General features: G+C 60.3%; 1 protein-coding gene across 5 annotated transcripts; it reads left to right on the top strand.

The window, feature by feature from the left end:
• The first annotated feature begins 615 nt into the window (after positions 1 to 615).
• On the top strand, positions 616 to 7,829 carry TESPA1 (thymocyte expressed, positive selection associated 1). Of its 5 annotated transcripts, none has more exons than XM_037371304.1 (12): positions 616 to 729; positions 1,437 to 1,576; positions 3,140 to 3,336; positions 3,419 to 3,461; positions 4,063 to 4,112; positions 4,301 to 4,354; positions 4,632 to 4,668; positions 4,769 to 4,852; positions 4,953 to 5,161; positions 5,414 to 6,525; positions 7,059 to 7,152; positions 7,268 to 7,829. In XM_037371304.1, the coding sequence occupies exons 3-12, from the start codon at positions 3,171 to 3,173 to the stop codon at positions 7,378 to 7,380; spliced, it is 1,962 nt and encodes a 653-aa protein (XP_037227201.1). In that variant the 5' UTR covers positions 616 to 729; positions 1,437 to 1,576; positions 3,140 to 3,170; the 3' UTR covers positions 7,381 to 7,829. The 5 variants fall into 5 exon arrangements, with proteins under 5 accessions (XP_037227201.1, XP_037227205.1, XP_037227206.1 ...); XM_037371308.1 differs by having other exon boundaries at positions 5,414 to 5,736; XM_037371309.1 differs by having other exon boundaries at positions 5,414 to 5,724.
• The last annotated feature ends 3,450 nt before the right edge of the window (positions 7,830 to 11,279 follow it).

Consider the following 11,279-nt stretch of genomic DNA (forward strand, 5'->3'; position numbering starts at 1 on the left):
AGAGATGGAGCCTGGGCCACAGGCTGGCTCCTGCTTGGCGTCCAGATGCCGGCATGGTGATGGTGGGTGTGTACGGCTGAGAGCAGAGTGTGATGAGAGTGGGCTTGAGGATGGCAATGCATATGAAATTGGGGTGTGTGTGGGGGGGCAATGTTCTGCCCCAGGATTGAGGTTAAGCTGTCTGTTGTCAGGGCCAAAAATGCCAATATTTGGACCTTAGTGGCAACCTGGGTCCCTTTGCTGCTAAATACGATGTCACCCGACCCTTGGGCTCTGTGCCCGTCCTCCCCCCCGAGGCCCTGGCATCTCGGGTGCTGGATGTGATCAGGGAGAACAAGGCCGTTTTCCCGCTCCCACCCTGGAGTGGAGCCAGACAAGGGGTGATGTGAGCAGGGACATGCCTACATGCCTGCCCTTTGCAGGGGATGTGCCAGGTGAAGCCACTCCTGAGTCATCTGCCCCCCCCCGAAGCCCCGGGCAGGAGGAACGGTTAATTCAGGGCTTCACCCGCACTCACAGGCTAAAAATATCCTTCCCGCGGGCAGCACCATTCCTGGCCAGCTCTGTGCTGGGAGCTTCCTTGCCTTTTTTGACGGGATCGTGGCTCACGATGGGGCAGTGCCCAGGCTCCTCGCTGCCATATTGCCGAAACCCAACTTCTGGTGGAGTTGAGGGCATGGATGAGGGACCAGGGATCTTACCTCGGTAGCTGTGATGTCCCCACTGGAGGTGAGTGCTGTCTGCATGTTGGAGATGTCCTCTGTGTGCTTTCATTCCATTGCTGGAGGAGACGCTGGAGGGTGGGATTGGAGATGCCAGCCCAGCTTGGCAAATAACCTGCAGGGAAAACTGTCTCCATCACACCCTTGTCACCCTTCAAACCGGGGGTGGCTTCATCTGTCACCCCATGGGTTCCCCCCAGCCTGGCTCATCCACCCTGGGCAGAGCCCCTTATTGGGGCCGTGCTGGGCTCACATGGCCAGCAGGCAATAAGCCACCTGTGCCACACACCCATTCCGCACTCCCTGACTGGCATGTTGGCATTGGCAGCTTGGCAGTGTGCTAGACCCTGGGATGCTCAGCCGGGAGGGAGCCAGGTGCTGTGGGGTGTGAAGCAAACCTCCTGCTCCTCCTCACATCCCCTGTGGAAAGCCGAGCCAGCACCTCGTGCTCTGTGGGGAACTCAGGGCCTTGGGACCCCCACTGGGGTACCACAGCTGACCTCAGGGCAGGCTGGGTGCAGGACACCCCGCCAGAAGGTGAGTGCCCTGTTGCCCATGGCAAGGGTGACCTGTGTGGCTCAGTTGGTGCCTGGGCTATTATTAGCCACCCTCACCCACGCTGGCAGCTCATTAAGTTTTTCCCGTTGTGGTAGCGGATGTGGGTCAACGTTTGAGGTTTGGCTGTTGATTTTTTTAATTTCCTCTTCAAAACAGATGAGTTTCCTCCCTCCTTGCTGACGACAGATGCCGCCGGGGGCCGGGTGTGGTGGTGGTGCAGCAGGATGCCACGGCTGATGGTCCCTCACTAGAGATAGGCAGCGCTTGGTGGGGCTGCCCAGCTGCCCCCTGCCCCGGTGAGTGCCAGAGCCACGCAGGGGGACTTGAGGGTGGTTTTGCCCATGAGGGGTTGTAGGGGGGACCTGGGGGTTGCAGAGATGGAGGGCAGAAGAATGGGAGATGGATGGACCTGGGTTTTGGGCAAGGAAGAAAAAGGGCCATGAGTGTGATGGGGATTCTGGGCACTTGGGAGAGACGATTCCCTTACTCTGAGCAAATAGAAAACTCTTTTATGGCAGCAAAGGGATGGGGAGCAGAGTAGGGACCAGAGGGGCTGAGGGAGACAGGGCTGGGGGTGGCAGGGCATGGGGCTGGGATGATCTGGGATGCAGCAGGACAAAGGAGCCCTGGCTTGGTCCCCCAACCACAGTCCCGTGTGCCGCAGCCCCTCGCTGGGCTCTGCAAAGCCCCTTTGCCCCCGCAGCATTATCAGCCCAGGGGGTCTGTAGGCTGTTAATGGTTACACAGGGTGGTCACAGCATCTCCTGGCTCTGCAGCTCCCGAGGGGCTGGGATGGGGAGACTGCCCAGCCACGTGCCACAGGCAGGCTGGATGTGGCCTCGATGAAGAGCCCAGCTGCAAGGCCGCTGCTCCCTGACTACCCCCAGCCGGGTGCCTGGGGGTGATGTCCTTGCCCTGAGCATCATGGGGGTCTGGGGTGGCCCAGGTGGGTGCTGCCGGGTCCTGCCCAGGGCCTCACCCTGTCCTGCACCCTGCCTGGCAAGAGGGGAAATGGGGAAATGGTGACAGGGTGCCCTCCCTCTGCTGGGGACTGTTGGCAGGGTTGTGGCAAGGTGCTGTTGGGTGGGGGATGAACTGTGCAGTGGGCCACGGCTGGATTAGGATGCTGGTGCTGCAGGAGACGGCTCGACGGATGCTCCTGTTCCAGCAATGCTTGGGTGATTGCTGAACTGGGGTGCTCCTGCTCTGGCTGTGCTCAGCTAAGGGGATGCGTGGCTGGAGCAGGCATACAGCTTGAGAACCCCATCCCCTGTGGCTGCAGGGGTGCTGTGGGGTTCTGCCTGTGCTGGGGGGGTGTCCCTGTCCCCAGCCAGGACCTGTGCTGGGGAGGGTAGAGGACAAAGGACCAGGTGTCCTCAGTGGGTGCCATGGAGGAGCTGGATGCTGGGAGCCTGTAATCTTTCAGGTCCTTCAGGAACAGGGAACTCCTTGGGGACATGGTACCCTGCTTTGCTCAGGGGCTGTAGGACAGGTTGGGGATGGATGTAGAGCCACCTCCCTACGGGAGCTGGGGGGAGAGGCACTCGTTTGCCAGCGAGGAAGGTCCACACTCTGGAGCTCTGCATCATCTGTACTGGAGCATGCCCAGCTGTGGTGCAGCTCTGTATGCCTTATCTCAGCCCCACCAGATCTTCCATTCCCTCCGGCAGCTCCATCCCCGTCCCCCTCCAGCCCCTTGGTGCAGTGTTGGCACCCAGGGAAATGTCTGGCCAGGGGCTGAGCAGCCCTGGGCTTCCCAGAGCCCACCCAGCACCTGCCTGTAGAGCACCCGATAGTCCCACACCATGGACAGGAGCTGGAGGAGACCCTTCATCTTCACGGCTCTCCTGTCCCTGCAGGTACCATCCTGGCCTGTCTGGTGCTGCAGCCATGGAGGGAGCATCGCTGCTGAGCCCCTCCTCATGGGAGAAGCGTCGTGCATGGGTCAGACAAAGCCGGTGCTGGCGGACCACCACGGTGGAGGAAGAGGCGGCCGCAGCCATGCAGGATGTCCCTGAGCTACAGCCACCCCACCTGGACGATGTCTTCCTCGAAGGTTGGGGAGGCCCTGGGCTGCAGATGGGATGGGGGTCCCTGTGCGCTGGCTCATCTCATTGGTGTTTCTGTCCCTCACCCAGGAAACCCCTCCAGCAAGATAGAGATGTGGCTGCAGGAGTGTGGGTGAGCTGGGCGGCAGGCGGGGGCAGCCCTGGGGGTGCCTGTGCCGTAACGCCATTCCCACAACAATGTTGGTGTCACTGCGGGGACAGGGAGGGTGGTGGGACCATGGTCACACTTGGCCCTTCCTGGAAGTTGCACCTGAGCAGGCACATGGGTGTCAGTGGGATGGCGGTGTCACTCCCTCCCCACTGCCTGCATGCCCCCATGCAGGAAGCGCAGGTGGCACCTGGCTGTGGCTCTGCTACATGCCAGGGCCACCAGCGTGGGGTGTCAGTCCTGTGCCTGGCATCACATGGATGCATCCAGAAAATCCCTGGCTGGGCTGGGAGAACAGGCTGGTAGCATCGCCCCCCTGCACCATGCTGGGAGGTCTCCAGTGTCTCACAGGGGTCTGGGATTGGGGGTCTGTTGAGGGGACCCCCCTCTCCTGAGCATTCCACCATGGAGCACCTGCCTGCAAGCCCAGCCACTGTCTCCTTGCTCTCACCCTGTCCCCCAACGTCTGTGTCCCTGTCCCCACCTCTGCTCAGGTCTCCCATTCCACCTCCAGCCCCCCAGCACAGGGGCATGGGGATGTGACTGGGGTCTTGCTCTCTTGCAGGTCATCGGGGGAAGTCCTGCCAGAGGAGATGGGCTTGCCGGGCCCCTGTGGTATGTCAGCTTTGCCACCATGGTTCTCCTGGGGGGCTGAGGCTGGTGGTCCCTGCATGTCCCCAAAGCCCACCCAGCCCATAGGCTGCATGCAAGATGCAGAGTGATGAGCAGGGGGTCTTTGAGGACCTTGAGACCTGTCCCCAGCTCTCTGTGCCTGCACCTTGCAAAGCTTTTCTCTCTTGCAGTGTGTGGGAGCAATGGGACCAGCTTCGAGGATGACCTGACCCTGGGAGCTGAAGGTACGAGCCACCCCTGGGTGTGCTGGGGTGTCCCCAGGCTGTCCGGGCAGAGGCAGGGGGTCTTGGGACAGGCAGGAGCAGACCTGGGGGGTCAGCCACCATTGGTAGCTTTTCCTCCAGGAGGGTTTTGGTGGAGCTGGGCTGTCCCCAAGCTCTGTGTCCCCACAGGCTCCAGGCTGTAGCTGTCAGGAAGGACATCTCCCAGGGTGGTGAGTGTGGGACCTTTCCCAAAATACCCCGTCTCATTTCCTGCTGCCTCTCTGCTCCCTTTTTCCAGCTCTTCTGCTCCCAGGGAGCGACAAGGTCACAGGCAGGTGAGGTCTGGGGTCCCAGGGGAGGCTGGCAGTGAGGCTGGGGGCACTGTCCCTGTGCATCCTGCTGGCATTATCCCCTTTGCTCATCTCCTTGCTGCAGAGCTCCACAGGACAAGCACCTCAACCTGGGGCACAGCATGGCATCCAGTGCCCTCTCCAGCCTCACCACCAAGACCAGCTCCAGGTAGGAGTGAGGTGGGGGTTCTCTGGTGGGGGGTGTCAGGTCACTCTGTCATGAGACTGGTCCCTGTGGGGCTGAGCTGGGGCTGCCCCCTACCCTGCAGCATCTCCGAGGTCCTGGAGTGGTGGCAGGCGGATGCTGAGGAGATCCTCTACAACCTGGGCTTTGTGCAGAGTGAGCCGGGGGCTGTGGCCCGCATCCCTGCACGCTTCTTCTCAGCTCCTTCCCATGCCAAAGGCATCAACTTCCAGCTCTTCCTCAAGGCCCAAGTGCAGCGCATGGAGATGGAGGACCCCTGCCTGATGCTGGCTAGTGAGTCCCCAAGCCCCCTGCCTGGGGAGACGCCAACAGCCACAGTGGGATCCACCATGCTGGCTGGGCTTTTCCCCTTCGGGGTGGTGGGAAAGATGCTCCTGTGCCTCAGTTTCCCTATGCGTGAGCTAGGAGAACATAGCCAGCCCACCCCACCCCTGCTGCAGCCCCTTGCCCCATCTCCCAGCCTCACCGGGCATCCCTCAGCCCACAGCCACCCCCAATCCCCCCATTTCCTCCCATCCCCCCCAGGTCGCTTCCAGCAGGTCCAGGCTCTGGCTGCCACAGCAGATGCTTTCTTCTGCCTCTACTCCTATGTCTCACGGACCCCTGTGCAGCGCATCTCCCCCTCCCACCTCTCCTGGGCTTATCCAGATGTCCCCGACATCTGCATCACCCCTAACAAGCCCAGCACCCTTTCGCCCGTGGAGCGTCTGAAGAAGGCTGTGTCCACCATGTGCCTCTACATGTCCCCGCGGGATGAGGACAGCCCGCGTGGGACTGGCCGGGTGCCCACCGTGCCCACTAGCCAGCCCAGTGCCATGGGGAAGGTGGTGCAGGAGGTGCTGGAGCGGGTGCGGGAGGAGAGGTTTTGGTTCGACCCAGCCCATGTCCTCAAGGGCTGGGGAAGGGGTGGGCGCACAGGGATGGTGCAGCACGAGTGGGGAGCAAAGGGTGGTCCCCCAATGCTGCCACCACCATGGCTGGTGCAGGGTGTCCCTGTGTGTTCCCATCAAGGTGGTGTGGATGCCCCAGCATGCTGCGGAGCAGAGCAGGAGCCATTCCCACAGCCAGCCCCAACAGGGGCACTGGTGGGTGCTGTGTGGGGACACCTGGAGCGGTCCTGTCCCCATGGCCAGGGGAGTGTTGGCAGCCCTGCAGCAGTGGTTCAGGGGGCTGGGGATGCTCTGTGCCTGGCGGGAGCAGCACAGGTCACCATGGAGGACCACAGGCTGGATGCTGCTGCCCCATGGGTGAATGCCACCTTGTCCACGACGCTGGGTCCCCTGACTCCCCCTGCCAGCCAGATGTGGGTGACCCCCGAGTGCTCAGAGGGGCTGAGATCTGAGGGGGACTCCAGCTTTGGTTTTGGCTCCTGGAGGACCTCCTCCATGAGGATGGCAGGGTCCCATGGGTGCCACCCAGACCCCCTGGACCCCACTGGGGTACATTCCCCTGGCTCAGGCACACCAAGAGCTGGAGGCCACTGGACTCAGTGGAGCAGGGGCCGATTCCAGGGGGGTACTCCGAGGGATCCTGGGCGGCAGCAGGGTGATTCACTGGGGCTGCAGCCCACTGGGAAGGGCCCCTTGCTCCACTGTCGCAGCTGGCAGGAGCTGGTGGACTCCTTTGAGATGGAGGAGGTGAGGGGTGATGCCCAGGTGATGGGTGCAGAAGGGTTGGGGGCTGGAGAGGGCTGGGAGCAGAGGGCAGCAGTACAGGGAGTCCCTTCAGCTGGCGGGTGATGCTGGGTGAGCTGGCGCGGGGTGGGAAGGAGTTGGAGCAGGAAATGTCTCCAGAGCATTCTCAGGCTTTTAAGGTTTGAATGATTTAGAGCATCAAATGGAGCCTCTTGCAAGGGGGAGCTGGGGTCATGGGCATGATGGCCAGCTCCTGCACGCACATGCTTGCCTGTGTGGGCTTGCACATATGCACAAGCATCATTGCACATATGTACAAGCATCCTTGCACACACACAGGAGGATGCATGGGTGCACACATGCACTGACGCACTTTTGCACATGCACATGTGTGCACTGACACACTCACCTGGTGCAGCTCCTCATGCATGTGTGCACTGACACACTCGCCCAGTACAGCTCCTCATGCACACGTGTGCACCGACACATTCACCTGGTGCAGCTCCTCACCCCGCCCTGCCGTTTCCTGCCTGCAGGTGCTGAGCGCCAGTGAGGAAGATAATGATGACGACTGTGATGCTTGCAATGAAGCTGTCCAGTCCCTCCATCCCTCCATCAGGATCCAAAAAGGTAAGTTGTGGGGGTTCCCCACCCTCCTGAGGGGCACTGGGGACAGTGGGGCTGCCAGCCCAGTGGGTGCCTGGTGCCAGCGCGTGTCCCCATGTCCTGTGTCCCCCTGCTCCAGGCTTCATGCTGCATGCCAGCAGTGGCCAGTCCGACAGCAGTGGCTTTGTGGAGGAGCCAGTGCCTGGCCAGACGCCCATCGCTCAGCTCCACAGCACTGACCAGATGGCCTGAGGCCACCGCAGAGGGACCTGGGCTTGCCCCAGCATCGGCAGGATGGACTGTACCATGCTGCCACGTTCTGGACACAGAGACCACGCTCAGCCAAGGGCTGAGCACTGTGTGTACACGTGTGTGTGTGTGTGCGCGCGCACATGTAAGTGCATGTGTGTGTATGGGTGCACGTGTGGGTGCACGTGTGGGTGTTTGGCACAGAAAAACTTGTAACTCAGGACTTTTGCCCCAGGGCCACACGTGTTCCCCTGCTTCTCTCCAGCCCGCTGGCTCTGGGGCCATGGCTGCAGTGGGACAACACTGGGGATGTCACCCCTGGCCCTGGCTCCTAGGGACATCACTTGCACTTTGGCCACTGTCGGTCACCTGTGCTGCAGCACCTGTAACACTAGGAGAGGGGTTTGCTGGGCAGAGCAAGCAGCACGCTGGAAATAAAGTTCCCAAAGGGATGATGGTGTCTGTGTCTCTGCCTGGAGCTGCTGGAGGAAGGCATAGAGCCCTGCCCACCCCCTCTGAGCTGAGTGGCCTCCTGGTGCCTCAAAGGTGTCTGAGCTGGGGGGCTCCGCTCAGCCCACAGTCTTCCTTGGGGGCAGAGGAGCCACCATCAAGGTTGGGGTGTTCCTGCCCTGCAGACCCCACATGGGTACCCTCCCATCCCTATTCAAGGGCTCATGGCAGGGCTGGGGACCTGTAGGGACCCCCACAGACACTTGTGCCAGCTGGGGTGCAAGCCCAGGGGTAGGACTGGGGCAGCGGGTGCTGCTTGGGGTGCTTTGGCCCCGCTGTCTTCTCCCGCCCTGGCTGAGCCTCCCTTTTGTTTCTATGTTGGGGTATTTCATAGCTCCAAGCCTGTTCTTCATCTTCCTGCCACCTTATCTTTCTGGCTTGCTGTTCTCCCCCTCTTAGAGATCTGGGCATCTGAAGGAAACCGCACTGAGATGGTGCTGGGTCAGTGCTGCCTGTTCCTTAACCCCTCCTGTGCTGCTGCTGCTGGTGGTGCTGCTGCTGCTATCTTGGGCTGGGCACAGGCAGCTTTGCTGGTGGCTTTTGCCCCAGGTGACATGAGCACCAAGCATGGGCATGGCCCTGAGCTGGACAGCGGAGGATGGTGGGTGCTGGCTGGGCACCCCAGCAGCTTCCCATGGGGCTCACCCCACAGTCTCCCTGAGCCACAAATTCAGGGTCCAGCTCCGCTTCTGCCTTTCCAGATCTACCAAGGGGATGGGGACAGGTCACAAGGTACACCAGGTCAGAGCCCCATGACCTCAGGAAGGAGCCACCACAATCCTGCTCCTCCCCAGGCTTTCACGCTCCCCACCCCAGCTGCCCACCACAGCAAGGGTCCACGAGCCTCTTCTGTCTGGTGCAAGGATGGCACCAACCCCAGGGCATCTGCACTGGAGTTACTGGAAAAGAGAAGTCCTGGTGGACAAACAAACCCCAGGGCTTCCCTGTGGAGAGCAGCCAAAGATGGGATTATCCTGGATTAGCCCCACAGCCCCTCTGGCAGGAAGGCTGGCTCCCACAGCCCATGCCAGCTGTGCTGTGGGTCTCATGGGGTAGGATGGTCCCAACCTGCTGAGGTGGCTCCATGCTGGCTCAGGCTGCCCAGGACTGCGCTTTACTCACCCCCTCAGTTCCTGCAGTGGGGTCTGTGTGGGACCCCCAAACCTGGATACTCCTGCAAGATGTGGTAGTGACCTGCAGATGCCATCCCAGTGTCCTGGCTCATCCAAGAAAAAAAACCTCCTCTGTCCCCGGATTTGCCAGGCAGGTCCTGGATCGGGCTGTCAGAAGCCTCCTGAGAAAGCCTTGGTGGATTGGAGCACGGCAGGAGCTCAGGGGCAGGTTACCCATCCCTGGAGACACCCAAGGCCAGCCCCATCCCGACCAGGAACGAGACTGGGACCTGGCTGAAAACCAGTGCACTGAATGGAGGAATCACTGGGAACAAGTAGCCCAGGATGTGGCTGGGGATGCAGTGTGACATCTTCATTCAGCTTCACTGCTGAACCTGGGGAAACAAGAGCAACAGTTTCCTCACATTTCATGCACATGTTGAAGCCTCAGTGCATCTGAGACTGGAGCCGGGGGCTTTGAGGGCTGTGAGGAATTAATCTGGTGGGATCGAGTACCTTCAAAATGGCACAGCAGCAAAATGAAGTTTTGTGAGTACATGGGCTCCCTGGCCTCCCCACCCCGGGTATCTGGGTATTACTTCCCCCAGCCAGGATCCCGGCTGTGACTCATGCTTGCCCTGCACCCCTGCGGGGGGATTGGCCCTGCATCCTGCATCCAGGTACCTGAAATCCCACCCCAGGGCAGAGCTGGGTGCTCTGAGGTTCTCCTCTCCCCTCTCTTCCCACCAGGAGTGAATGAACAAACAGGGTGCTTAGAGATACAAGAAACAAGCAGGGTACATGGCACAAACCCTCCCTTGGGCACTGGGCAGGAGAAGTGCTTGGAAAATACCGAGGATTTATTCCCTGTGTCTGCAGCCAAGAGGCAGCAAAGGCTCTGCTTGGGACCAGGGATGGTGATTTATGGGTACAAATGGATAAGCACCCTCTTCTCTGAGCTCTGGGCTGTTGCAAAGAGGCCGTGCAATTCCCGAGACCCCACATGAGCAGGGACAATGTGATTTTGCAGGTTTTAGATCAAAAATAAAGACCTGAGACTGTGCAGAGCATTTAAATGCGGGGATGAACAACCCACAGCCTGGTGCAAAAAGAGCTGGGCACATTTACTTGCCCAAAGGCTGGAGGAATGATGCGGTCAAGCCGTGGGAGCACCTTCCCATCAGGAGTATGAGCTGTTTGTTGGGGTGCAGGGAAGAGGCCAGGAGCTGTAAGCATGGACAATATCCTATATCTGGGTACAAACCGTCAGCCCATCCAACCTTATCTAACCCTATCCAGGACCCAGCCCGCTGGGGCACCCCTGGGTACCCTCCCCTAGTGCCTCCATAAAGCTTTCCCTAAAATGTTACCTAAACCTTTTTCCTGTGTTTTCAGCCTGGAGGTCTGAAACCGTGCAGCTGAACTCCTGGCTGTGCTGTCAATGCTGTCAGTGCGGGCACCACAGCGGGTCACGCTTGGCTGCTCCATCCTCCCCAGCCATGGTGCGATGCTGACGCAGGGCTGTCGGCACCACGCTTCTCCCCTGCCTTGTGTGTCTGGAAAGACATGACATGGGGCTCCCTCCCTCCCCACCTCACCTGTGCCCCGGACAGTGTTTGTTTGCTAAGCAGTGCTGGGGAGATTATTCCTCCAGGTTTTTTGCAGTTCACAGCAGCCTCTCCCTGCAGAACTGTGGCTCCTCCTCTTAGGCAGCTCATGGTGGTCCCTCCTGTGCTCCAGCCCATGCCCTCGGCCTCAGAGCACCAGCCCCCTTTAGCTCAGCTAATCCCTTTAATCAGTGAAGATGTTACGAGCTCAACCTGTATCTCCAAAAGGGGAGAGATGCTCTGCTCCACTCATGCCTGAAATGAGGAGCTGGAGCCAGGCTGGACCACAAGGATGCTCTGGCAGCATCCGTGTCCTGCTGCCACTTGACAAGCACAGCTCTTCCCCAATTCCCAAGTGGAGCTGCGCTCCCCTCGTGTCACCTCTGTGTTCCAGAACCTGAATGTTATCAGTGTGACCAACCCCACCATCACCTCCCCTGTGCATCCCCTCTCCCTGCCAGGCCTGGAGCCGGGCTGGCTTCACACACCCCTCCACCTCACCAAGCCTGCACTGTCCCACACATTCCCTTGCTGCCCATTATCTGTCAAGTGGTGAGAAATAAAGCGCTGGAGCTGAAAACATGCTCCGTCATGAGCAGGAAGGTCAGCGGCTGAGGGGCTGCTGGTCAAGGAGAATATAGGGGCTGAGGAGTCAGCAGGGGGCTATGGAGTG

This window comes from Falco rusticolus, chromosome 19, assembly GCF_015220075.1.
Source record: "Falco rusticolus isolate bFalRus1 chromosome 19, bFalRus1.pri, whole genome shotgun sequence".
Lineage (NCBI taxonomy): Eukaryota > Metazoa > Chordata > Aves > Falconiformes > Falconidae > Falco > Falco rusticolus.

Coding starts and splice junctions, on each gene's coding strand:
- TESPA1 (XM_037371304.1), top strand. CDS start 3,171: ATGGAGGGAGCATCGCTGCTGAGCCCCTCCTCATGGGAGAAGCGTCGT. Junction 3,462..4,062: donor ATGTGGCTGCAGGAGTGTGG/GTGAGCTGGGCG, acceptor GCTCTCTTGCAG/GTCATCGGGGGAAGTCCTGC. Junction 4,113..4,300: donor GGGCTTGCCGGGCCCCTGTG/GTATGTCAGCTT, acceptor TCTCTCTTGCAG/TGTGTGGGAGCAATGGGACC.